This window comes from Biomphalaria glabrata, chromosome 3 (genome assembly GCF_947242115.1).
Source record: "Biomphalaria glabrata chromosome 3, xgBioGlab47.1, whole genome shotgun sequence".
In the NCBI taxonomy this organism is placed as follows: Eukaryota; Metazoa; Mollusca; class Gastropoda; family Planorbidae; genus Biomphalaria; species Biomphalaria glabrata.
In genome coordinates, this window is record NC_074713.1 from 11,552,725 (window position 1) to 11,576,798 (window position 24,074).

Sequence of the window (24,074 nt, forward strand, 5' to 3'; positions counted from 1 at the left end):
CTGGTCCAAAAGCAATAGAATGGCATCCTCAGTTCCTCTAGCTGCTTTGTATGCAAATTGGTGAGGGTCTAGGCTGTTATTGACTTTTGCTACAAGTTGTTTAAGAATATATTTTTCAAAACATTTCATAACAATAGGTGTTAGTGCTACTGGGCGGAAATCATTTAAGCAATCTATTTTTGGTTTCTTAGGCACTGGTATGATTTCTGAAGTTTTCCAGATGTTTGGAATTACGCACGTTTGCAATGACTGGTTAAAGATATGACAGAAGATAGAAGAAATTTGCTCCGCACATAGCTTGATCAGCTTGCCACTAATTTTGTCCGGTCCACAAGCTTTTGTTACGTCTACTCTCTTAATGAGAATGAGAATAATGAGATAATGAGAAACTCACAAAGTTTACTATTATCCTGGGTTGCTTTTTGGCTGAAATTGCTAAAATTTAAGTATTTATTTTTTTAAATATGCACTATTAGCATTCAAAACATGCATCCATCTTTTTGTTTGAAAATAATTTTTTGAAAAAGAAATATAACTCTTGCAGTTTTTTAGGAGATTATTTTCTCATCTCATTGCTTTTTCTCACACACCGACACCACCAAACACTTTAGAAACATTTACGAATGTATCATTAAAGCCCCATCAAAATAGAAGATTCTTTTCTTACACTTATTTATATACAAAATTTTTTTTTGTTTCATTTTCTTTTTGTGATGCATTTCCTTCTTGTCATATAATTTAATTTTTGTTATTAAAGCAGCATTTGTATATTTTATGACTAAACTTTGTGTCTTCTTGATTTGCAGGGGATGGTTTCAATTGCACGCCTGTGGGCTGTGATGTCCAGAAAAACTGCCATCAGGATGCTGAGTGTGTATTTGATGGAAGGTATCATACTTGCAAATGTAATGAAGGATTTGTTGGTGATGGTAGGCGCTGTAGAGTTGTAGGTGAGCACATTTGTTGGTATCATTGATAGCTAGTTTTTTTTTTAATTAATGTTTTTGTCTTAAATGAAACCATACATTGAGTGCTAACACTCTGTCTGGCTAAAAGGAACTTAAAAATACTGTGAAGAAATGAAAACCGAGCTGGTTTGGTCATATTGACTCACTATCAAAAGTCATTCTTCAAGGTACAGTGGAAGGAGCATAAGGAAAGGTTCATCACAAAAAAAGAAAAAAAAGCTGGCTGGATAACATAAAAGAATAGAACAACCTCTCTCTTAATATCCTGTTAAGAACAGCTGCTGACTGGAGAAAAATGGAGGGATTTGATTACGTGAACTGTCACAGCTACCGAAAGTCAAGGGACAGATGATGATGAATAAAGATTAAGTTTAAAGCCTGGCAAAGATCAAAACTTGTCAGTATAATTTTAAGTTCAGATTTTTGTTAAATTCCTTTCATTGTTTGCACAATTATCTTCAGGAAGCTGAAGACAGAACTCTGGCATAATTATTGAAAGTTATTCTTGGCTGTATTCCTTATTAAAACTCTTTTTAAAATAAAAAATGTTGACCTTTTTTTATAATGCTCTTAGAGTCTCAACCTGCTGACTGTAGTGTGCTCAATGACTGTCATGGTAATGCTAGATGTGTGCCACATGAAACAGGTTATGGCTGTAGGTGTAACCCTGGCTATGAAGGTGATGGGAAATCTTGTACACCAAGAGTCAGAGGTAAGAGATTAGTGCCACTTCAAACGAATGTTTTAATGTAGATTTAGAAGTCCAGCATCTTTTAAAGGTAGATGGTAAAGAGAAAGATTGTCTCAAGAAACACAAACAGCATATATGACCCTAACTAAACACCTGGAAGACTTCAAGTCTGCTGATGATGCCTGCATCCTCTTCCATGCACAACAAAAGGCTCAAGCCAAATTGATTAGACTCAGCAGAAGCAAAAAGACTTGTCTACTGATCAAGAAAAATAAATCCAAAGTTTAGGAGAATCAGTAACAAAGAAGCCCAATGGTATTTCAGGTGGTGAGATAATCCATGATAAAGACCACTCCACCTATCTGAGAAGTAGAGTTAGCAAAGACAGTGGAACTGATGAGGATATATGAAGAAGGAATTTTAAAGCTAGGTTTGCCTTTACCAGTCTTCAAGTAACTGGTGCTCCAAAGCTCTGTCATTGCAGAACAAGATCTGAATCTTCAGCGCAAACCTTTAGACGGTTCTTCTTTATTGTTCCAAAACATGGTTAGTCACAAAACAAATATGAAAAAACTACAGATATTTGTCAACAACTAACTATGTCAAATAATGGAATTAGATGGCCCAAACAGATATCTACTGTCAACTTGTGAGAGAGAACCCAGCAGTAACCCATTATCAAAGAGATTGAAATCAACTACCAATACAAACTTAGCAAGGCAGACACTTGATTGGAATTCATAGGGAAAGAGGCCTAAACAAACCTGGAGTTAGGAAGACATGGGAACAAGAAATATTGGTCATAAACAAGTTCAGTGTGGAATGATATGGTTGTAGATTAAGTCAAGTTAAGTAGAATAACTGGTATAACTGTCTCCTGTTTCTATATGGACATAAAGGAATTGATAAATAAATAATCTCTTGGACATTATAGTTTCTTGTCTGAGGAATCTATCTTACCTCTTGTCCTAATGATCTTTTTCTGGTTTAGAGGCTAACCAAGGGAACAAATGAACACGGGAAAAATCCAATTTAAAGTCACAATCTAAATTACATTTTCACCCAGAGATTAATACATAAATAAATATATATATGAATTTAATGTAGTGATTTTTTTGTTCTAGGAGCATTGAGTGTTTTATTTTTTTAAATTTTACTTTGTTATTTAAATTACTCTTAACATGTCTCAAATAAGCTATGTTATTTCCCATCAATTAATGAACATTATTATTGCTTCTATCTTGATAGTTCCCTGTAATGAGATCAATAATTGTGATAGATTTGCTGAGTGCATCCAGGACGAAGATAATCCAGCTTCTTTTAAGTGTAGCTGTACTCGGGGCTATGAAGGAGATGGTTTCACTTGTGTGAGAAAAGGTAGTAACATTTGGTTTATTCCTATTTCTACTTTGGAACATTACTTCTCTTGACTTTATTTAGAAGCATAAAAAACATATTTACATTTAAACTTTTCTGCATCATAGCATTTTTTTCAAAACTTTTTTGTTGACATGTATTTTTAGAACACTGTGACACATTTGAGATTTTTTTACACTGATTAAAATACAATTTTACCTCTATGATTTCAAACCATGTTTTAAAAATATTTTTCTTGCACTAATTATAAACAATTAAGGCTACATCTCTCATAGGATGGTGTTAGTTCTCCTGAACTTATGAACTACTGTTTCACATTGCATTAGAACTTTCTAAAAACCTTCGCTCCACAGCCATCAAAGACTGCAGAAGTGACAGGAGGATGTGTTCTGCTGAGGCCGAGTGTGTCCAAGGTGCTGAGGATGCTTATGTCTGTGTGTGCAAGACAGGATATAGAGGAGATGGAGCAGTGTGTAGTCGTGAGTGATCATAGGATTCATTTATAGTGAAACAAAAAAAAAAGAAAATTAAAAAAAAAATATAATAATTTTACTAAAACTTTAATTGTCTGGGTTTATTAGCTACTCATTAGAATTCACATCATTCACATTCTAAAGGGGGAAAACTATTTCAGAGAAAATGTTTTTCAAACATTTGTAAATATTTTGTTTCTTGCCACTAATCAATAGTGGAAAGTCTTATGCATTGTGGAAAGAATTTAAAATGATGCATAAATAATAAAATTAATAAAACATCTCTACTTTGTAATTTTTACTTATCATGGGTGGATCTTAAACATGCGATAATTAATTTCTTGGCAAATTCTTACACAATTTTTTCATTTTAATCTAAACAGCTGTGTTACGGGAAGGAAACTACCTCATATACGCCCAAGGACAAACTGTAATGAGAATTTCAGCAGAAGAAAGACCACGGGATTATGGTCAACAACTAGTGAATATACCAGGTGAAAAAATTATTGCATTCTATTGCTACAACCCTCTCTGTCAGACCCCCAGTAAACACTGCACAAAACAACCAAGTATTTTGTATTAAATTCCATTTACTTTCCTTAAGTGGATTGCCATAAAAATATAGGTGCATTAAAAAAAAAAGTCCCAGCATTGCTCTTTCTCTTCACCTTAATAACAATAATGACACCAATGGATGAACCCTAACATTTCTTTCACAAATGTACATTAGTTGTTGTCTTTCTTACTGAATCTGCTGGTTTACTCCTTCATGTAATCAGCACATTCATGATTTCATCTTTCTTTCTTTAACATAACTGTTTAAAGCTCATCCATTTTTTATGTTGTAGTGAATGTTTTAAAATAAACTTCATAGGATGCCTATTGTTTATGTTATGAGAGCTGAAAGGTTTATATCAATTTGCTGCACATCTGTGGGTATGCACTTCAGAGTGTTCTCTTAATGGCCTGCATTTCTGCAGGGTTAGATTAGGATATTATACTCTTGACTTTAAAATACTTTAAATGAATAGCTTCTCTTTTTAATGGCAAGAAAAAATGAAAAAAGTTTTGTGAAATAAATAATGTTCTAAAATTATTTTAAAGTGTTTAGATGTATTTTATTATCAACACATTTTGTCAACCAGGTGAAAAAAAAGTATTTTTTAAAAGTGTTTACTTCGATATATTATAGGAATGCTTGCTGTTGGCGTTGATGAAGATTGCCGTGATGGTCACTTGTACTGGACAGATGCTGCACATGGAATTATTAGAAGGTCACAACTGAATGGATCTAATGTGGAAGTAATTGTTACAGGTCAGTAGAAACAAAACTTGATGAAACATTTGCACACATACTTAGACCCTCACAAACACTCAAACAAGAAGGGAAGTAATATATTCAGTAGATAACTCTTGCAGTCTGTGAGTGGGATACAATAAAATAAAATGGGTTCTCATTATTTAGAAATGGCCTTGCATAACATTGTCCTTTCTTCCCAAGTGAAACTTTATATTGTTATGAGGTGGGGCAGTGTCATGTTTTGTTTTTGATTAAGAGTTGTTTTGTTCATATTAATTTAATATTGTCTCTGAGAGTAATGTAACATGCAGGGTTAATGTTTTAATTTACTAATACACTAAAGAAATGCAGCATTAAAATTAATTTGATTACAATTTAATATCTTCAAACTTAATTAAATGACATGAATATTCCAATATTATACATGGAACATAAATCACTTGTATAAAGGCTGTAAGCTATCACCCTTATATAATGAGTGGTGAACTATGACCAATAACTAAAGAATACTAAATAACAGAATAATACTAACTGTCACGTAACATAAAGCAGCTGTTGCATAAAGTTTATTTCAGATTTGCAGTGCAAGGTCATGGTTGTATGTTGTTGACAAGAAATGACAAGGTTATTTAAAATGATGATTGCTTTTTGTAAGCTTTAAAAATAGATTGGATGTTGCCAGAAGGGGAAAGAGGTCCTTAAAGACTGGCAGACTTTTGAACTGGTACTGAACTGGTTTAATTAAATTGTATAATATTCAAGTGATTCCTAGTTCCAGAATGAAAGCATTGTATTTATTGTTGAAGGTTCTCAGTCTGGAATTTATAGTTTACATTTGTATCTCCAGCATCACATTATTATTTGAGTGTTCAGTCATTGTTTAAAAGGAGAGAACTATACAAAATTATTATTGAGTAACGCTTTGTATGATCAATACAATTACATCATAACATCAACTGACATTGAGACATCTGGCTCAAACATATTGTCAGACTAACTAATGACTGATATCTTGCAAACATATTGTCAGACTAACTAATGACTCTGATATCTTGCAAACATATTGTCAGACTAACTAATGACTCTGATATCTGGCTCAAACATATTGTCAGACTAACTAATGCCTTATTTTCCTTGTATAGTCTACCAAAAAAACAACTTTTCTAGATGTTGATGTTAGTTTTGACACTTCCTTCAAATTAGAATATTTGTTTTCCCACTGACCTGCACATTTGTTTACACCCTGTCTTCATGGTCTTCTAGACATTTTGCTGACCAGCACCTACCCAACATGTACTCTTTATCTTAACCAGGCTTACTATGTCTACTAACCGCAATGTGCAGTCGAGTGTGACAGGCAGTATTAAGTAATGGCCTTCTACCCCATGGTATACACTCTTGAAGAAGTAGAGTCATGAAAAAAATATAATAGATAACATTAAATTCAATATGATGTCAATTTTTAGAATTAAAACATTGTCTTGTTTTTCTTATGTAGGTTTGAAATCTCCAGAAGGTATTGCTGTTGATTTCGCAGCTAGAAATATTTTTTTCACTGACTCTGAGCTGGACAAACTGTTTGTGTCTCGACTTGATGGGACTTATGTGAAAACACTTGTTAGCACAGACATGGTCAACCCAAGGGCAATTGTTCTGGACCTGACTAGAGGGTAAATCTCACATTTTTACGTTGTTCATAGTCTAGGAATACGTTCAAACAAAATGACGATAGTGACTTAGGAAACTGGTTCACACAATATGCTGCCTAGAGACTGGGAGTTTCTTGGTGGAGATCTGAAACTTTATCCTGTGAACTTCTCAACAGATTTGGTAGGACTAGTTTTTCTTAGGTCAGTGACATGGTTGCAGCCAAAGTGTATCAAATGCATACATTCTTTACATTATGGTCATCTTGTATGATTGCTAAATGTACTGGAAAAAAAAAGTAGACATTTTGTCTTTTCCTCAATTAATTTTAGTAACATTCAAAATTGACACAAACTTAAAAGTTTACTTAGACATATGTCAATTCATATTTAAATACATAAAGAAATGTTCTGTTCATGATGCTAGTAGAATGATAAAACTTTAAGATGCTCATAGAATGATAAAAACTTTAAGGTGCTAGTAGAAAGATAAAACTTTAAGATGCAAGTAGAATGATAAAATGATAATCTTGATAACATTGCTGTGTTGACAAGTTATTATTTTTTTCTTTACTAAACTTGTGGGATGTGTGGCAGAGTGCCCAACTGGATCTGAGTTGTGTGAAGTTGCTGAACACTGAAAGGCAGAACAGAAACCTTTTTTGGATTCTCCTCCCCCACATTCCAAATTGCACCCTGAGCATGTTCTAAGCATGAAACAAATAGCTATGGGTTATACAACAGCAATGTGAAAACAACTTGGCCACTTCATTGTGTCCTTTTACTGGTCATTCTTAGTCCACATGTACTTCTAACCACAGGTTAATAAAAAAGAAGCATCTTAGTTTTACCTACTTACTGGATCCTTGACATGCATTTTGAGATTACCTTGATTTTTTTTAGATGCACACAAGAAAGATTTTTCTTCTTATTTTTATTTCTCTCAGAGACCATCTGTTGTTCAGTGTAATGAGCTTAGATTTGTGTATTAGACAGAATCTTTCTGTTTCTTTCTCCCCAGTGTATTGTATTGGACAGACTGGAACAGAAACAAACCCCAGATTGAGAAGATGAATATGGATGGCTCCAATAGAAGAGTCCTAGTCAGAGATGACCTTCAGCTGCCCAATGGTCTTTCATTTGATTCTTATTCTCAGACTCTTTGCTGGGGAGATGCAGGTTAGTGGACTCAACATTGTTATGAAAGTAAAAAAGAATAAGCCAGGGCCGGATTTAAGGGAGGGCAGGTCGGGCTACTGCTCAGGAGACTTCTCAATAGAGATTTTTTTTTTTAATATCAGAATTTCAACAGGTCAGAAAGCTTAACTTTTTTTTTATGTTTGGACATTGTTTTTTGTATTTGTACCAAAAATACTTTAAATCTTACAGTTGGCGCCACTGCTCTGGTTAATAAAGAAGTGTCCACATGTGGCATGCTCTTAGTGTATAAATGTAGCTCCGGGTTTACGGCAGTGTGTCAACCCATTTCATGACTCTCCACAAACTCAAAAATATACATTTTTAAACTTAAATTTGTGTATTAAAGAAAGAAAATGGGATTATATTTATAAATACTCTGTTTCTTACTTCTTAAACATGGCATGCTTTTAGATTTTTTTTTATAAGTGGATTGTTATGAAGATTTTTTAAAAGTGTAGAGGTCTCCACAAAAAACTCTGCCCCGGGGCCTCCAGTTGCTTGAATCTGGCCCTGGAATTTTGTGAATAAGTTCTAAGTTCTATCTTCAACTCTGAAGGAACATCCGAAACATGTAAAACATTTTAAAACCATATGCTTCTATTGTAGTCCTAAAACAAAAGTTTATTTTTCCTCACAGGCACACAGACCATTGAATGCATCCGTTCAGATGGTGTTGATAGACGTGTGGTCTATGCTAAAGCTTCCTACCCATTTGATTTAACTTTTCTTAACAATGTCATCTACTGGACAGACTGGCAGAGGTAAATAAAATCTGACTAGGAATTTGACCCTTTTTTATATTTTGGGTTATAAATTTGAGAGTTAACTTTTCTGATTGTCTTCAATTGATAATAAAAGTATAATCTTATTCTTAGACATGTGAAAAATAATGTTAAAATGGAAATCCTATTGTTTTTCTACCACAGAAAAGACATAGCCAATATAAACCAGAGAGGAGGTGAGCCTAACAAGCCTCTGAAGTTAGCTTTTGGCGGGAATGGTCGGACTTATGGCATTACTGCTGTCATTGATAAATGTCCACCAGGTAATGTGTCTATTTAGCTTTATATTCAGAGTAACTGTATAGAAGATAAAAGAGGTACAATTCTTTAAATTCAATAAATAAAGTACAGAACTACTTTTCTAATGTTTAAATTGCACTATTGTTTGTTGTGGATGTTTATGTGAGAAAGTACTTAAAAGGATGTGACGTAATAAAATAAATGTCTTCAATGTCTACTTATAACAACACGAAGTCTCTGTTCATTAATTGTTATATTTAAATGTCAACAGTAATCTATTTATTCTCTGTGACAACCGAACAACTACTCTTCAATTCAAAAGATTTTTTTCTATGTAACGAATTGTAGTTTTTAAAAACGTTTTCCTCTTTCAATAAAAGTTTCCGTTGTTCTTTTTCCACACTTGAACAATGCACCATCACTGATTTATGATATCTTGTGTTTCTCATTGTTTCACAGCCAGGAGCTCATGTGGAGGGAACCATGGGTGCAGGTACCTTTGTCTGGCCTCAGAGAGCAGAGCGCGAACATGTGGATGCCCAGATGGTGTTGACCCTAGGCTATGTGAGCAGTAGATGTGGAGAACAGCAACCTATTCAATAGACTTTCTAACTCTAGGACATAAGCTTTCTTAAAGAATTGTATGTTAGGCTTTTCTCAAAAGTTATTTGTTTGCTGTTTGTTGACTTATCGCAAGTCTTAATGTTTGGAACTTAAATGGCTACATGGTTCTCTTATCCTTTATATAGGATAAAAATGTATCATTATTATCATCATTATTGTTATTATTTTTAGTGTTTGGATGTATTTTGCTAAGATGTTATCAATAACCCTTAGACCTACCAGTATTATCCATTCATTATTATTTGTTATTTAATCGTTTCATTGTCCTCGTCATTGTTGTCTCTTGGATGTTTGTATTGCTCATGCAGTAGGAATGTCTCGTCCACTCTTTACAAAGCCATGCATTGTAATTTTTCTTTTATTAGAATAATCAATTGTTCAGATTTCAATAATTCATAAATATATATATATATTTCAAAATGTTTCAATGCAGACTGCCCAGGAGCACAGCAATGGTCTCTTGCTACATAAACACATTTAACTAAATCAATAGTTGAACTGTCATAGGTGGAGTTGTACTTTATTCTTAACTAAATTAATTGATAAATAAATATTTTAATTTTATACAATTTGAAAAACATGTGGCTTTTCATTATAAATTATACAATTTCCTACTTTATTTAGAGATTGGAATTTCGGGAGCTCTTGCATAAGTTCATTAGATTTAATTATGCACACAAATTTGAATGACCTTAACTAATTAGCCAATGGCCCATGTAACACTTTCAGTCAAATTGAACCTAAATATATTTACACATTTTAGTTTGTAGACATTGATGTTTCATGTTCATATTGTTGCTTTGAAATTGCTGTCATGGTGTGTGATTGGACATTTCTTTACAACAGAAAGAAGCATGCTTGCTTTGTTTTTTCATGTTGTTTTTCTAGTATAAAATCTAATGCATAAAGCAAATGGGCAAAGTGAAAGTGGCCTCTTGTCATTGACAAGCTCTGGCTTCAGTTCATACAGATTGTTTGTGATATGCTTGTAAAATTCCTTTATTTTATTACAAGTTCTTGAGAGGAAAAAATGTAGTCATTGTTTCAACATATGATAACTCAAAACACGTGGCTCAGCTCTTTAAAAAAAATCTCAAATCACTCAGTTGAAAGATCCTTGTACAAATGGCTTATCTCTTTAAGAAAACAACAACTCCCAACTCAATTGAAAGATCATTGTCATATTATTGAGTCAGGTTGACCACGTTGTCATTCTTGAAAGCTCAAGTGTTCTTCATTATATTTACTTCCCTTGAAAAACACAATTTTCTGACAACATACTTGTAAGGCTAGGTTGAACCAAGAGCTTTTTAAAATGAAGTAAGCTCAAATACTACTAATCAAAATATTTGTACTGGATCTAGATGTTTCTATTTTATCAAGTTTTCTGAAAGTTAATCTTCACAAATTGTCAATAAAATATAAAAGTTTATATCAAAAAACTGTTTTAATGCAGACTGCTGAAATAGATAATAATGGTCTCTCACATTTATCGAAATCAATATTTCAACTGTTATAGGTGTGATCATATTTTCTTCTTTACTCAATGAATTGATCAATAAACATTTTAATTTGATACTTGTAATCTATTGTTGTTATTAATAATTTTTGTTATCTTTTGTTAGTGTTGTTGTTTTATCTTTTTGGCATAATAGCAAATACCAAGTCTAAGTTAAAGAACAATGTGAAGTGGGTGGGCCCCATGCGTCTGTTGTGTGATGACCATAATGCATTGTCAAATGTCTGTTACGTTTTGACCAAACTTTAAAATCTCCATGTAAATAGATATGTGTGAAACTATTAGAAGACTCTAGAGATCTACTGAACTATCAACCAAGACTATAAATATATGTTCAACATATTTTAAACGACCTTTTTTTTTAAGCTATTAGAGATTTTCATCTGTGGCTGGAAAACTATAAATAGCTAGCTCTTTGGTGTATCTGGTGTACTGAATAAAAGTGTTGGTGAGCTTTTTTTTTTTAAGATATATATATATATATATATATGTTTTTTTAACACAGCAAATTAATATGTTCTATGGTCCTCTGTTTGTACCTCAGTTGAAGTTTAGCTGAATGTCCTTGACATTGTTTAGTTTAGTGTACAAATGCTCCAATGTGTTGGAATAATCAATGTTAAAAGGAAAACAAAATGGGCAGAGGGGGCATGATTTAAAAAATAAAAAAGCTAAAAAAAAAATCGAATGTTACTCGCCCTTGTAATGATTTTCGCTTTAGCGATAGGCCCCACACATAACTTGCGCAAAGACAGACAACACAACACAACTAAACCAAATGTTCTCCCCTGTGATGGGACTCTGCACCTACTCTGTATTTACCCGTCACTGAAAAGCAGGGTCGGACTTAACCGTTGTGGGGCACTATGCGAAACGGATTTGGAGGGGCCAAGTTTGGGTAGGGATAGGTGAAAATTAAGAGTTTGTATTAGAAAACATATTGGTCTTTGCATTTTATTCATTCTTTACCTCGTACAGAATTACTTTACGAGCCTTGCGTGTAGCGAAGCCATACAGTATATCATAATAATTATATTTCTTATATAGGTCGCGCTCAATAGCAAGAATTACCAAATGTTTCAATCTAACTACGAGAATTGTTGACCTCAAGTAATTCTTCATTAGTTTGAGGCGCGAGAAGCTTCTTTCACCAGATTCCACAATTACGGGTATTGCACAATGTCGTTTTTTTTATCGTGCGTAGGATTGGCGTTTTCCATATTGAATGACACCCCAAAATGACAATTTTTGTCTCTATATTTCAGAAGATTTTTATGAGTTTTTAAAAGATTTTAATAATTTCCGGAGATTTCCAGGGCATTTTCGTATAATTTGCAATTTCAGGAGATTTCCAGGAGCTCTCGGTAAATCAGGAGGCCGCGGGAAATCTGTTATAAAATAGTTTAATTTAATAATTTACACCTAGAATTAGCGCGGGTCCTATGAAAAGCGGGGCCCACTGTGGTCGCATAGGTTACACTAGCCTAAGGACGACCCAACAAAATAGCGGCGTATGCTACGCCGTGGGTTGACTAGTATCAAATATTCCAGAAATAAAAAATGTAAGCACTCTCTTAGAGCGCGCAATTACGAAAGAGATAAAAATAATCGATATACATAAATTTATGACCTACTGATCTAATTTACATTATAACTCCTTGTATCTAAAACATCAACTGACATCTTCATTGCCGGATTTAAATTTGTGTACATAAAAATTGTTTTTTTTTTAAAAAGCAGGTCTCGTAAGTGTCCAAAGTAGGTCAGTCTTTTAGTCTCTCCTTTCGCTTCGTCACGATTGTCATCTGTTGGTTTCTCAGTGGTTCTAAAGTCTAGACTATTGCTAGAAAGTCAGGAGACAGGTGAAAAAAGAGAGGAAGAAAGAAATAAACATTTCTATGTTAACAGAAAGGATGTGCATATGGCGATCAGTTGAAAGCTGTCAGTACAATTGCGAACGTTTGGGGGGGGGGGGTATTGTTTTTACATTGTCATTTCTTTCGCCACAAAACCTTAGTCTCTTTTTAGTCTTGTGTCTGGTTTGCCAGAAGGTTTTAGTGTCCTACTGGTTTGCCAGAAGGTTTTAGTGTCCTACTGGTTTGCCAGAAGGTTTTAGTGTCCTACTGGTTTGCCAGAAGGTTTTAGTGTCCTACTGGTTTGCCAGAAGGTTTTAGTGTCCTACTGGTTTGCCAGAAGGTTTTAGTGTCCTACTGGTTTGCCAGAAGGTTTTAGTGTCCTACTGGTTTGCCAGAAGGTTTTAGTGTCCTACTGGTTTGCCAGAAGGTTTTAGTGTCCTACTGGTTTGCCAGAAGGTTTTAGTGTCCTACTGGTTTGCCAGAAGGTTTTAGTGTCCTACTGGTTTGCCAGAAGGTTTTAGTGTCCTACTGGTTTGCCAGAAGGTTTTAGTGTCCTACTGGTTTTACGCCTCAAACATTTTGTATTAGGTGACTCAACATTTAGTTTTGTCACAGATTTGACAATTGGTATTTCATTACTATCTCCACAACAACGGTGGCACATCCAGCTATCAAATATAGGCCTATGGAGTGGTCAGCACCTCCAGCTATCAAATTTAGGCCTAAGGGGTGGACAGTGCCTCAAGTTATCAAAGGTAGACCTATGAAGTGGTCAGCATCTCCAGCTATCAAATTTAGGCCTAAGGGGTGGACAGTGCCTCAAGTTATCAAAGGTAGACCTATGAAGTGGTCAGCATCTCCAGCTATCAAATTTAGACCTATGAACTGGGCAGCACCTTCAGCTTTCAAATGTACACCAATGGAGTTGGCAGTGCCTCAAAACTATCAAATGTAGACCTATGGAGACGGCAGCATCTCCAGCTATCAATTTTAGATCTATGAACTGAGCAGCACCTCCAGCTTTCAAATGTACACCAATGGAGTTGGCAGTGCCTCAAAACTATCAAATGTAGACCTATGGAGACGGCAGCATCTCCAGCTATCAATTTTAGATCTATGAACTGAGCAGCACCTCCAGCTTTCAAATGTAAACCAATGGAGTTGGCAGTGCCTCAAGCTATCAAATGTAGACCTATAGAGTTGGCAGTGCCTCCAGCTATAAAAATGTAGACCTATAGAGTTGGCAGTGCCTCAAACTATCAAATGTAGACCTACAGAGTTGGCAGTGCCTCAAACTATCAAATGTAGACATACAGAGTTGGCAGTGCCTCAAGCTATAAAAATGTAGACCTATAGAGTTGGCAGTGCCTCCAGCTATAAAAATGTAGACCTATAGAGTTGGCAGTGCCTCAAACTATCAAATGTAGACCTACAGAGTTGGCAGTGCCTCAAACTATCAAATGTAGACATACAGAGTTGGCAGTGCCTCAAGCTATCAAATGTAGACATACAGAGTTGGCAGTGCCTCAAACTATCAAATGTAGACATACAGAGTTGGCAGTGCCTCCAGCTATAAAAATGTAGACCTAAGGAGTGACTGTTTCTAAGCTGCCAACAAATTGCCAAATCCTTACATTTCCTTTTTTCTAGAATCCTACTTGTGTTAATTATTTAGCTCGCTATCTTTCCATTTATTGAATGCATTGAATATAGCCATTCTGTTACTTAATTCAAAGATAAAAAGAAACACATTTTACCGATTACAGAAGATTGTATAAAACATCAGGAAACCTAAATTTTTTCAAAGCCATGATGTAAAAACATGGGTCTTTGCGTGCCTAAAACTGATGGAAATGAAAAAAAAAAATTCCGTAGTCTTTTTGAAGTTTTCAAACGGCCTGACATGATAAAGTATAAAAAAGTGAACTGGTAGATAACAGTTTTCTTACACAGACACAGACACAATGTATACCTTGATAGCATGCGTCTTAATTCTGGCTACAGGTGAGATTGAAGAATTTAGTGTTTTGTTTTTAAGTATATCTACGGAAATGTTTTGTTTTGTTTTACGAAGAAATGTTTATGCAAAGTACAATAAACCCACTTGATAATTCTAACTGGTTTATAGTACCGTCGACACGGGCGAACTAAACTATCAGTACCATCAACACGGGCGAGCTCAACTGGTTTAAAGTACCATTAACACTGGCGGACTCTAACTGGCTTGAAGTACCACCCAGGCACAATGAGCTTAAAATACCAGCAATGAAATACTTGGCTACTAAGTGATCCCGTTTTTTTGTGTGCTTATAAAGATGTAGACCTTATACAAATGTGACGAATCGGTGAAAGTCCACACCGTTGCTCTATACAGACACATTTAAGCAGAAAAGGTGTAAGTACCAACTGCCTTTAGAAGGTGAAACACGTCAATGACTTAGCAGAGTTTAAATCTATAAATATAACCATCTTTACAAATGAATACATATTGATGTGATCATCTTTTTATAGAAGTCTGTAACTTATAAGAAATAATAAGATACATACAAAGAAATATCTAATGTCATCATAACTTATTCCTGATAGCTCAAGCTGGGCCAGCTTCTGGTGTAGAGGAATTAGTTCGAAAACTCAGGAGGTAAATATGTGTTGTAGTTTTTTTGTGTGTGTTTTTGATACTTAAAAGTTAGGGTTAGAACATAACATACTCATGTGTAATGTTAGGTCTTAAGTGTGAAGTTATCTACAAAGGTTAAGTTTATATAATCACGTATCATTTCCATTGAGAAGTTCTGTTTCAAAACTAGTTTTAAAATGTCAAACTATTTACATTTAACATTTATTGATTGCATTAGTAAAGGCACATTTAGCCTTTTATATCAACTCACTCTGTCTGTCTGTCTGTCTGTCTGGTAAAAATAGTGTACACGCTATATCTCGTACACCCAATCTCGGATCATGCTGAAACTTCGCACAATTATTCATTGACATAGACAAGACATGAAACAATCAAATTAAAAAGTAACAAATTAGACAAAAGTTAATGTTAATTTAATTATTTTGTTTAATAGCAACAAGGGAAACTAATACTTCAGTATTCACAGAAATGGCTAAATTTGTTGGGATTAGTCCCCTTAAATAATTTATGTCTTTTTCTCCTTCACGTATTCTCCGATCAAGTTGATACTTTAAAAAATTATTTATTGTACCTAAAAAATAATGAATCAAAAAACAAAAAATACTAAATTAGTCAATTAATTATTGCTAATTACTTATTTTGTTTGATATTGAATAAAGGAAATAACTTGTACATTATTGGTACATATAGTTTTAAGGGCGCAGTTCTTCCCCTTTAAAAAAAGCTTTTTTTTTTAAAAAATATATTTTCCTTGTATGTGAATTATACATCTAATAGCAGATAGTTAAAAGATGGTCGGTTGGCAATCAATTATGCTCGTTATTGCTCCCTGCATGCACCACAAGATCTACATTTAAGAAAATGACTTTACTTCTTCATAATGCAAAACATGTTTTATTATTATATCATATTAACTAGTAGCGAGTTTGTGTCAAAGCCTCTTCCTTTTTTTGTCTCCAGCCGATACGATAAGATCGATGCCCCAGGCTGTGGACAAAGGCCACTAGCACCAGGCAATGGAGTGTCTGAGCTGACAACGAGGATTGTTGGTGGCAAGGAGTCGATGCCTTACACCTGGCCAGCGATAGTAAGTAGACTCCAGGAACAAAGCCTGTTACAGTTGTTTTAGTCTAGCTAAGGTGTGCTGCCTTTAGGACGATGAAAATATTACCTGGCTATAACCGCAATAGGACCCATCCCCCCATTAAAACATTGTAAGTAGGTATATTTAAGTAAATGGAGAGATTTTTTTTAAGAACGGAAGTTATTAGTGAAAAAGAAAGTAATTGTATAGGTATAGCAATGTGATGCAAGGACTTGTTCAAATTAATCACTAGAATTACAGTCTCAGGAAATTGTATGTCTCTATGATGTCCCAGTTATAAAATATAAAAAAAGGGAAAAACAAAGGTTACAAAGAGAGTTTGTGTGGAAACACAAACTGAAAATCGGCCCCCGAAGTGGTCCAACCAGACAGGTAAAAAAGCAGGTTTCAATATTATCAGAATGAAATTCTATCAAAGACAAATGACAGAAAATAATGGAGAAAAATGGAGATCTCTTTTGGTGCCCCAGCGGTCCGAAGGATAGGTGAAAGTGAATGTGAAGTTAGATGTGAGCCTGGCCTAACTGATGTCTTATAATGTATATCTAATTGATCTAATTGTTTTGTAAAGGGCCAATCTCTTATTCCTCAAGAATAAAACATTTCCGTAAAACAAATATTTTTTTTCTTTAGTTATATTTTCCATAATTGTGTAGGCACTGAAGTTCACGCCATAATATGAAAAACTACTTATTAATTGTTGCTTTAAATAATGTCTGACTTGTATGCACACTAAATAGATTTTTTTCTTTAAAAAATAATAAACATTTTTTTGTGTGTAAATATAGTACTTAGTATAATAGAACTTACATAAATTAACAATACAAATATAAAAAAAAATTTGGACAAAAAATCTACAACCGTTTGCATAAATTTGTTACAAATATGGTGTATAGTACATACACCTAATAAAGAGCCTCAAGTGTTTGTTACTATTAATAGTGAATAGTTGTAAAAGTGGTGTATTAATATGAAAAAAATGCTTGCATAAGTGATTTAAAAAATTAGATTTTTCGCTTTCAGAAAAGAAAAAAAGTAGCCGTTGCATCAGAACTTTGAATGGTCTAAAATATTGTGATGTCGGATTTTCACTATCTTTTCTAGTTTACGAGATCTAAACGAAACTGAAAAACAGACGGACAGACAAGCCAGACAAAACTAATAGCATTTTTTCCCCTTTCGGGGGCCGCTAAAAAGTAGAAAATTTCGCTACTGCAAAAACCAGTAAGCAAAGTGTAGCCAAATAAATATACGCTGGTAAACTTTTCATGCCTTAAGTAGCCCAAAAATTCATGACAGAAAAATACGTTTCCACGTATAATATACCAAATTATTTTTAAGCAAATAACTTGTGTATTGTAATTGAAATTTCCACGACTTTTCAGTGCAGTCTTCGATACGTACAAGAACCAAACAACCACATCTGTGGCTCCAATTTGGTCAAAAATTTGGCGGGAGAGTATTACTTGATTACGGCTGCTCATTGTCTCAAGTAGGTAGTGACAAGTACATCTGTAAGAAGTATTTACACAAGGGCAAACATCTTATGCTTGTGTGACTGAAGCCTCTAAAGGAGGTTGCTAGTGCTACTGCATTTTCTCAAAATTCTGTCTTTAATTTCTGTACTCCTTGCAAGTTCACTAACTTTAAACATAAATTATTAACAGCGACTAGAATGTTACAGTCTGAAAAGGTTGAGACACTAGCGTTTTAATCCATATCTTGGGTCAAAGGTTAGCCGTGTTAGCATTCTGCTCTTGACAAGCTGGTACATTTTCTCTGTATATTTATGGCTGAATTCACTATTTCCTTTCTCTGTTTTTTCTCTTAGCTAGTTATACTTCTTTTAAAAGGCATAAAAATACACAATTAAAAAACACATAAATTAATTAATTACACTTTCAATGATTGTTTCACCTCAGCATATTAATTTCTTTTGTCTTCTATTTCTATCACAATTAAAAATGAATGAAACTAAATCACACGGATGTCCATGTTACTCTATCTCTCCCACCTTGCACTTCATTTGTCCTTTATTGTTTCGTTTTTTTTAAAACTCAAACTTTTTGTTTTCAGTGACACTCGAGCCAGTCGTTATGAAGCCCACTGCGGTATCCATGACAGAGCAGACGAGAGCGAGCCGCACAGAATAATCGTTCACTTTAATAATTTATACATTCACAGGTAATTAGCCACTAGTCACTCGGAAAAGTATTCCGTTTATTGTTTTAAGTAAAAAAACAACAACAACTAAAGTCGTCATATAATCTAGTTTACTTAAATGGGGAAAATGCTGATGATTGGTCTTTCAAATTATCTTAGCTCTGTAATGTGATTTCCTGTACTACAATCCTTGTGACTGATTGAATGACAGGAATACTACATTCCTTCTGACTGATTGATTGACAGGAATACTACAATCCTTCTGACTGATTGAATGACAGGAATACTACAATGATTCTGACTGATTGAATGACATGAATTATACAATTATTCAGACTGATTGAATGACATGAATACTACAATCCTTCTGACTGATTGAATGACAGGAATACTACAATGATTCTGACTGATTGAATGACATGAATTATACAATTATTCAGACTGATTGAATGACATGAATACTACAATCCTTCTGACTGATTGAATGACAGGAATTATACAATTATTCAGACTGATTGAATGACATGAATACTACAATCCTTCTGACTGATTGAATGACATGAATTATACAATTATTCAGACTGATTGAATGACATGAATTATACAATTATTCAGACTGATTGAATGACATGAATTATACAATGATTCTGACTGATTGAATGACATGAATTATACAATTATTCAGACTGATTGAATGACATGAATTATACAATTATTCAGACTGAATGAATGACATGAATTATACAATTATTCTGACTGATTGAATGACATGAATTATACAATTATTCAGACTGATTGAATGACATGAATACTACAATCCTTCTGACTGATTGAATGACAGGAATTATACAATTATTCAGACTGATTGAATGACATGAATACTACAATCCTTCTGACTGATTGAATGACATGAATTATACAATTATTCAGACTGATTGAATGACATGAATTATACAATTATTCAGACTGATTGAATGACATGAATTATACAATGATTCTGACTGATTGAATGACATGAATTATACAATTATTCAGACTGATTGAATGACATGAATTATACAATTATTCAGACTGAATGAATGACATGAATTATACAATTATTCTGACTGATTGAATGACATGAATTATACAATTATTCAGACTGATTGAATGACATGAATACTACAATCCTTCTGACTGATTGAATGACAGGAATTATACAATTATTCAGACTGATTGAATGACATGAATACTACAATCCTTCTGACTGATTGAATGACATGAATTATACAATTATTCAGACTGATTGAATGACATGAATTATACAATTATTCAGACTGATTGAATAAATTAAATACTACAACCATTTCGACTTCTTCTTATATTTCATGCTAGTGGCTACAACTCCTGGACCATGGACTCAGACATCGCTATTTTTAAAGTAGTCACCTCTCTACCCACTAATATGTTCATTTCTGCTGTCTGTATTCCAAACGAAGGCTGGACTGATGGAGAAATATCAATCGTAGCTGGATGGGGAGCTTTGAGCTCAGGTAAAAATGTGGAAAACTCGTCAGATACATAGTTCAGCTAATAGAGAAATGCGAACATGCGAACATAATGCAAAATATAATAACGTTATAAATAAATCTAGTTTGGTATAGACATGCTTTGAATCAGTGGAATATAATAACTTACACGCCCGCATGTATTAACATCAGTTATGGACCACCAATTAACAAGTAACCAAGTAACAAGCTCATATACCTATACCTCAAACGTTTAGTAGTTCAGACCTTATACAGCAATTACGAAAGTCCTCAGCAACTTGACAGACGCCCAAGAGTGGCCAAGACAATTTTTTGGGGATAATAATGAAGATTTTATTTTCAGCAGGTGTCGAAGTCTCCCGAATCTCAGTTGAAAGCAATTCGTCTCGCTAACTTGTTTACAAACAAAACTACCATGTCCCTAATCCTTTTTGACTCTGTTCAGGGAATTAGTTCTGTCCATCCTGACATCTTCGCTTCTTGTAATAGTGGTCTCCTCCATCAATGCTTTGGTATCTGAGAGTCCCTCTCCTAAAATTGTTGCGTATCAGTTTATCAATTTAGGTCATTGGTTAATATGCATGACTGAATGCACCAAACGTAGAACGTAATCATCTTCTTTTTTGAAGTAACGACTGTATTATATAAGATATGGAACAACCAATCAGTTTCTGTTCTATGTTAACAACAAATAAACTGATGGTATTTTTGGACAGAAGAGACGAGGCAGAGATAAAAACCACAATTTTTAAGACGGTTGGCTTAACCAGTGGGTTAAATCAAGTTTTTCAGCAATAAATATTTTTAAAAAATAAAAGCGATCATCTTTATGTAGATGCGAAATTCCAAGTAGCCACTATAAAATTTAAAAAAATCACTAATTTCTTTGACTGACAGGAGGAAGCTCGCCCTACAAACTACATCAGGTAAATAAGCCCATCAAACCCAGAAGTATCTGTGAACAGAGATACGGTGTCGGCGCCATCACCCCAAGAATGCTATGTGCTGGACTACCAAACGGGGGCGTCGACGCTTGTACGGTAAGACTTGAGTTGGTTCATTATTATATTTGTTAGTTTTTAGTTGAGTTTCTGAAAAAAAATATCAAAGTCGTGACTTTTTAGCCTTAAAACATGGTACACAGGGGAACATGGAGAGTATCGCTTCTTCTGGAATAACTAATTAAATTGTTAATTAGAAAAAAAGGGGAGTTTACTACCTATAGGGTAGATGAAGTCCGTAATGTGAGATGACAATAGTACAGATAGGAACCGTGACAAATTATTTATAAGATGCGTTAATGTAGAAGGGAATAAATAATAATAATTTTAATGCCATGAGATGACAGTAAATATTTAATCCAGACTGAGGTCACAGTTCTCTGATCTACCACTATGCTTTTCTAAGTGTTCCATGGTTGCATCTAGTGACTGCGTTTGGTACTTTGCATACAAGATTGTCTTTATAAAGCTTATATCAACTCTGACGCAAATTTTGACCCACTTGTTATTCTCGAAACAAGTTCAAACTTTGCACAATTACTTATTGTTGAAGACAACACATGAATTAATAAAACAAAGTACGTTAAATAGTGGTAATTAATTATTTTAGCTTGATTTCGAAAATTTTGAAATAATTCTTACGGGGTTGAATAAATGTGAATAAGCTTTGTTTTTTTTTTTTTAAGTATTTTTTATATTTTGCTTATTTTCTTGCTCTGAATGGGCCTCTGGACGATAATGATTTGGCCAACAGGGGGATAGCGGCGGTCCCTTATACACATACAGAGAAAACAGATGGACCTTGACAGGTAAAAACAAACTTGACTACATATTAACTATCGCAGGTACAATATAGTGGCAGGACCTTACAGAGCCACACATCACTCTTATTAAACAGCTACATACTACTTATAGAATGACAATGAATAGTGTTTTACTGTTACTTTGTAGCCACAAACACATCCTGGCGATACCAGAGAAAGGCTTTTAGTTCATGGTTTGAATAATAATATAGAGGATGCAGGGTAATACGCAAGTTATATATATATGTATGTGTGTATGTATATACATATTTGTATGTACATCAATGTGTATTCCTATGTATTTGAATGGAGGGGCTTATAGACTTCTTTAGAATGGCATCTGTGTAACTGGCATTGGTGCATGATAGATCTTTTACTTACCATGAGTGTTTACCCTTCCTCCCACCTCGAGTTAAATAAACATTATATTCATAGCAGGCACTTGGAATACATTGTACTATTTGAATCCACCATTACTGACAGTATTTCAAATATAAAGTAAAAGCATCGTTGTTGGTTAAAAAAAGGAATTAAACAGTTGTCATTGTTATTAGGAAAATGAAAAGTAAAGTTCCCCTTTCAGACTTTGTGACCTAAGGGACAGATGATGTAAAGATAATCTGTTTCTCCAGCCCCACTGTTATCGAGCATGTCATGTGGCCATCTCAACGACCAAACGCCTTTACGTTTTCCCAACTAATGTTAAATGCCTATTAGAGCCGGGTGGACGCGCGTAAGTAAAGGATTCAAACACTTGGTTCGGAAGCCAAGCGCTATACAACCCAGCCACCGTGCCTTCTATTATTAATAAAATAGATTGTAATAAAGAATTTTTTTTTCCTTTTTAGGATACCTCAGCTTTTTAGCTGTTTACATCCTAGGAATCCTTAAGCTTTTGCCTCTTTTTTTGAGCTATAGAATGTTTTTAAATAAAAGTTTATTTTTACTAAACATACATAAAGTGCCTGATATAATGGGGTTGAGACATATAGGCATATGTATATAGACATATAGACGTATTTGAGGTGTTGTTTCTTCTGACTAAGAAGTGGTCAAGGATGGGATACATTTACATATTTCACTAATGTCGCGTTCATTAGCAGTATGAACAAATGCTAAGAGAAAAACAAATTTAAATCTGGATCAATTTTACTTTCATTTATCCTTTAGTCTGTTAGACAGTTAGGATCTATAGATTGTCTCTCTTCGTTCCTCTGTCTTTCGATAGTATTCATCAGGTCATCGTGGTGCCCTATTGCCCTTATGATAGTATTCATCAGGCCATCGTGGTGCCCTATTGCCCTTATGACAGTGTTCATCAGGCCATCGTAGTGCCCTATTGCCCTTATTATAGTGTTCATCAGGCCATCGTAGTGGCCTATTGCCCTTATGATAGTGTTCATCAGGCCATCGTAGTGCCCTATTGCCCTTATGATATTGTTTCGGGTTTCCTTATGTCCTAAGTGGTGCGGTCTTTGAAGGTGAAACCTAGTCCCTTCAATAACATCTCTATTCCATAGCCATGATCTTTCTTTTATCCTCCTTATTCAGTAGCGTATAGGACTCATTTAGCCAAGGAGTAAACGTTTGAACTGCTATTCACAAGAAACTTTGACTTATGAAGATTTGATTGTATTGAAATGTATGCAATTTTTTGTCCAGACAATTAATATTAAGACATTTCGTATTTAAATTATAGGCATCGTAAGCTGGGGTCACGGCTGTGGAGAGGTTGGTAAACCAGGGGTCTACTCTGACGTCATCGAGCTCAAAGACTGGATCAACACCGTACTCAATTTTCTGTAAAAGTCTGCGGTGAACCAATCGACTGGAACGACACATGTTTTGGCGCCTAATGAAGAAAAAAACACGAAGAGAGATGTGTTCTGAATAAAATAATTTATTTCTAAAAAATATGTTTTAGAGTTTGTATTCATTGACATATAACACGTAAACATTTATTAAAACCAAGATGTTAAAGGAATTTTTTTTTTTTTTAATTTTTGAGCGGCTCCTGTGGGTCATTCGTGTTTAAATATTTAATTATACGTAAAACTTTAACCGTGTTACATAATAGATACAAAATTAGCACAAACTTCTCTTTTATTTTGACATACACATTACACTATTTATATGAGCAAACAATCACCGCAGTCCGT

General features: G+C 34.3%; 2 protein-coding genes across 4 annotated transcripts in view; both read left to right on the forward strand.

The window, feature by feature from the left end:
* LOC106073348 (nidogen-2-like) overlaps positions 1-10,886 on the forward strand; it is a 59,587-nt gene extending 48,701 nt beyond the window's left edge. For all 3 annotated transcript variants that reach the window (XM_056023333.1, XM_056023332.1, XM_056023334.1), the window contains exons 17-27: positions 807-950; positions 1,543-1,680; positions 2,908-3,036; positions 3,390-3,515; positions 3,893-4,003; positions 4,702-4,824; positions 6,308-6,479; positions 7,477-7,634; positions 8,293-8,416; positions 8,582-8,700; positions 9,137-10,886. In XM_056023333.1, the coding sequence (XP_055879308.1) occupies positions 807-950; positions 1,543-1,680; positions 2,908-3,036; positions 3,390-3,515; positions 3,893-4,003; positions 4,702-4,824; positions 6,308-6,479; positions 7,477-7,634; positions 8,293-8,416; positions 8,582-8,700; positions 9,137-9,252 (1,460 nt within the window). In that variant the 3' untranslated portion in view covers positions 9,253-10,886. The remainder of the gene's footprint in view (positions 1-806; positions 951-1,542; positions 1,681-2,907; positions 3,037-3,389; positions 3,516-3,892; positions 4,004-4,701; positions 4,825-6,307; positions 6,480-7,476; positions 7,635-8,292; positions 8,417-8,581; positions 8,701-9,136) is intronic.
* Positions 10,887-14,531: 3,645 nt separating this feature from the next.
* Positions 14,532-23,829, forward strand: LOC106073349 (trypsin-1-like). Its single transcript, XM_056024320.1, has 9 exons — positions 14,532-14,680; positions 15,263-15,314; positions 16,275-16,401; positions 17,805-17,911; positions 18,496-18,603; positions 19,957-20,114; positions 21,009-21,151; positions 21,867-21,921; positions 23,615-23,829. The coding sequence occupies exons 1-9, from the start codon at positions 14,641-14,643 to the stop codon at positions 23,719-23,721; spliced, it is 897 nt and encodes a 298-aa protein (XP_055880295.1). The 5' UTR covers positions 14,532-14,640; the 3' UTR covers positions 23,722-23,829.
* Positions 23,830-24,074: the final 245 nt, after the last annotated feature.

Bases quoted from the DNA above. Each gene is read 5' to 3' on its own strand.
- LOC106073349 (XM_056024320.1), top strand. From the start codon at position 14,641: ATGTATACCTTGATAGCATGCGTCTTAATTCTGGCTACAG. The intron at 15,315-16,274 runs GTAAATATGTGT...TTTTGTCTCCAG, and splicing joins TTAGTTCGAAAACTCAGGAG to CCGATACGATAAGATCGATG. The intron at 16,402-17,804 runs GTAAGTAGACTC...ACGACTTTTCAG, and splicing joins CTTACACCTGGCCAGCGATA to TGCAGTCTTCGATACGTACA.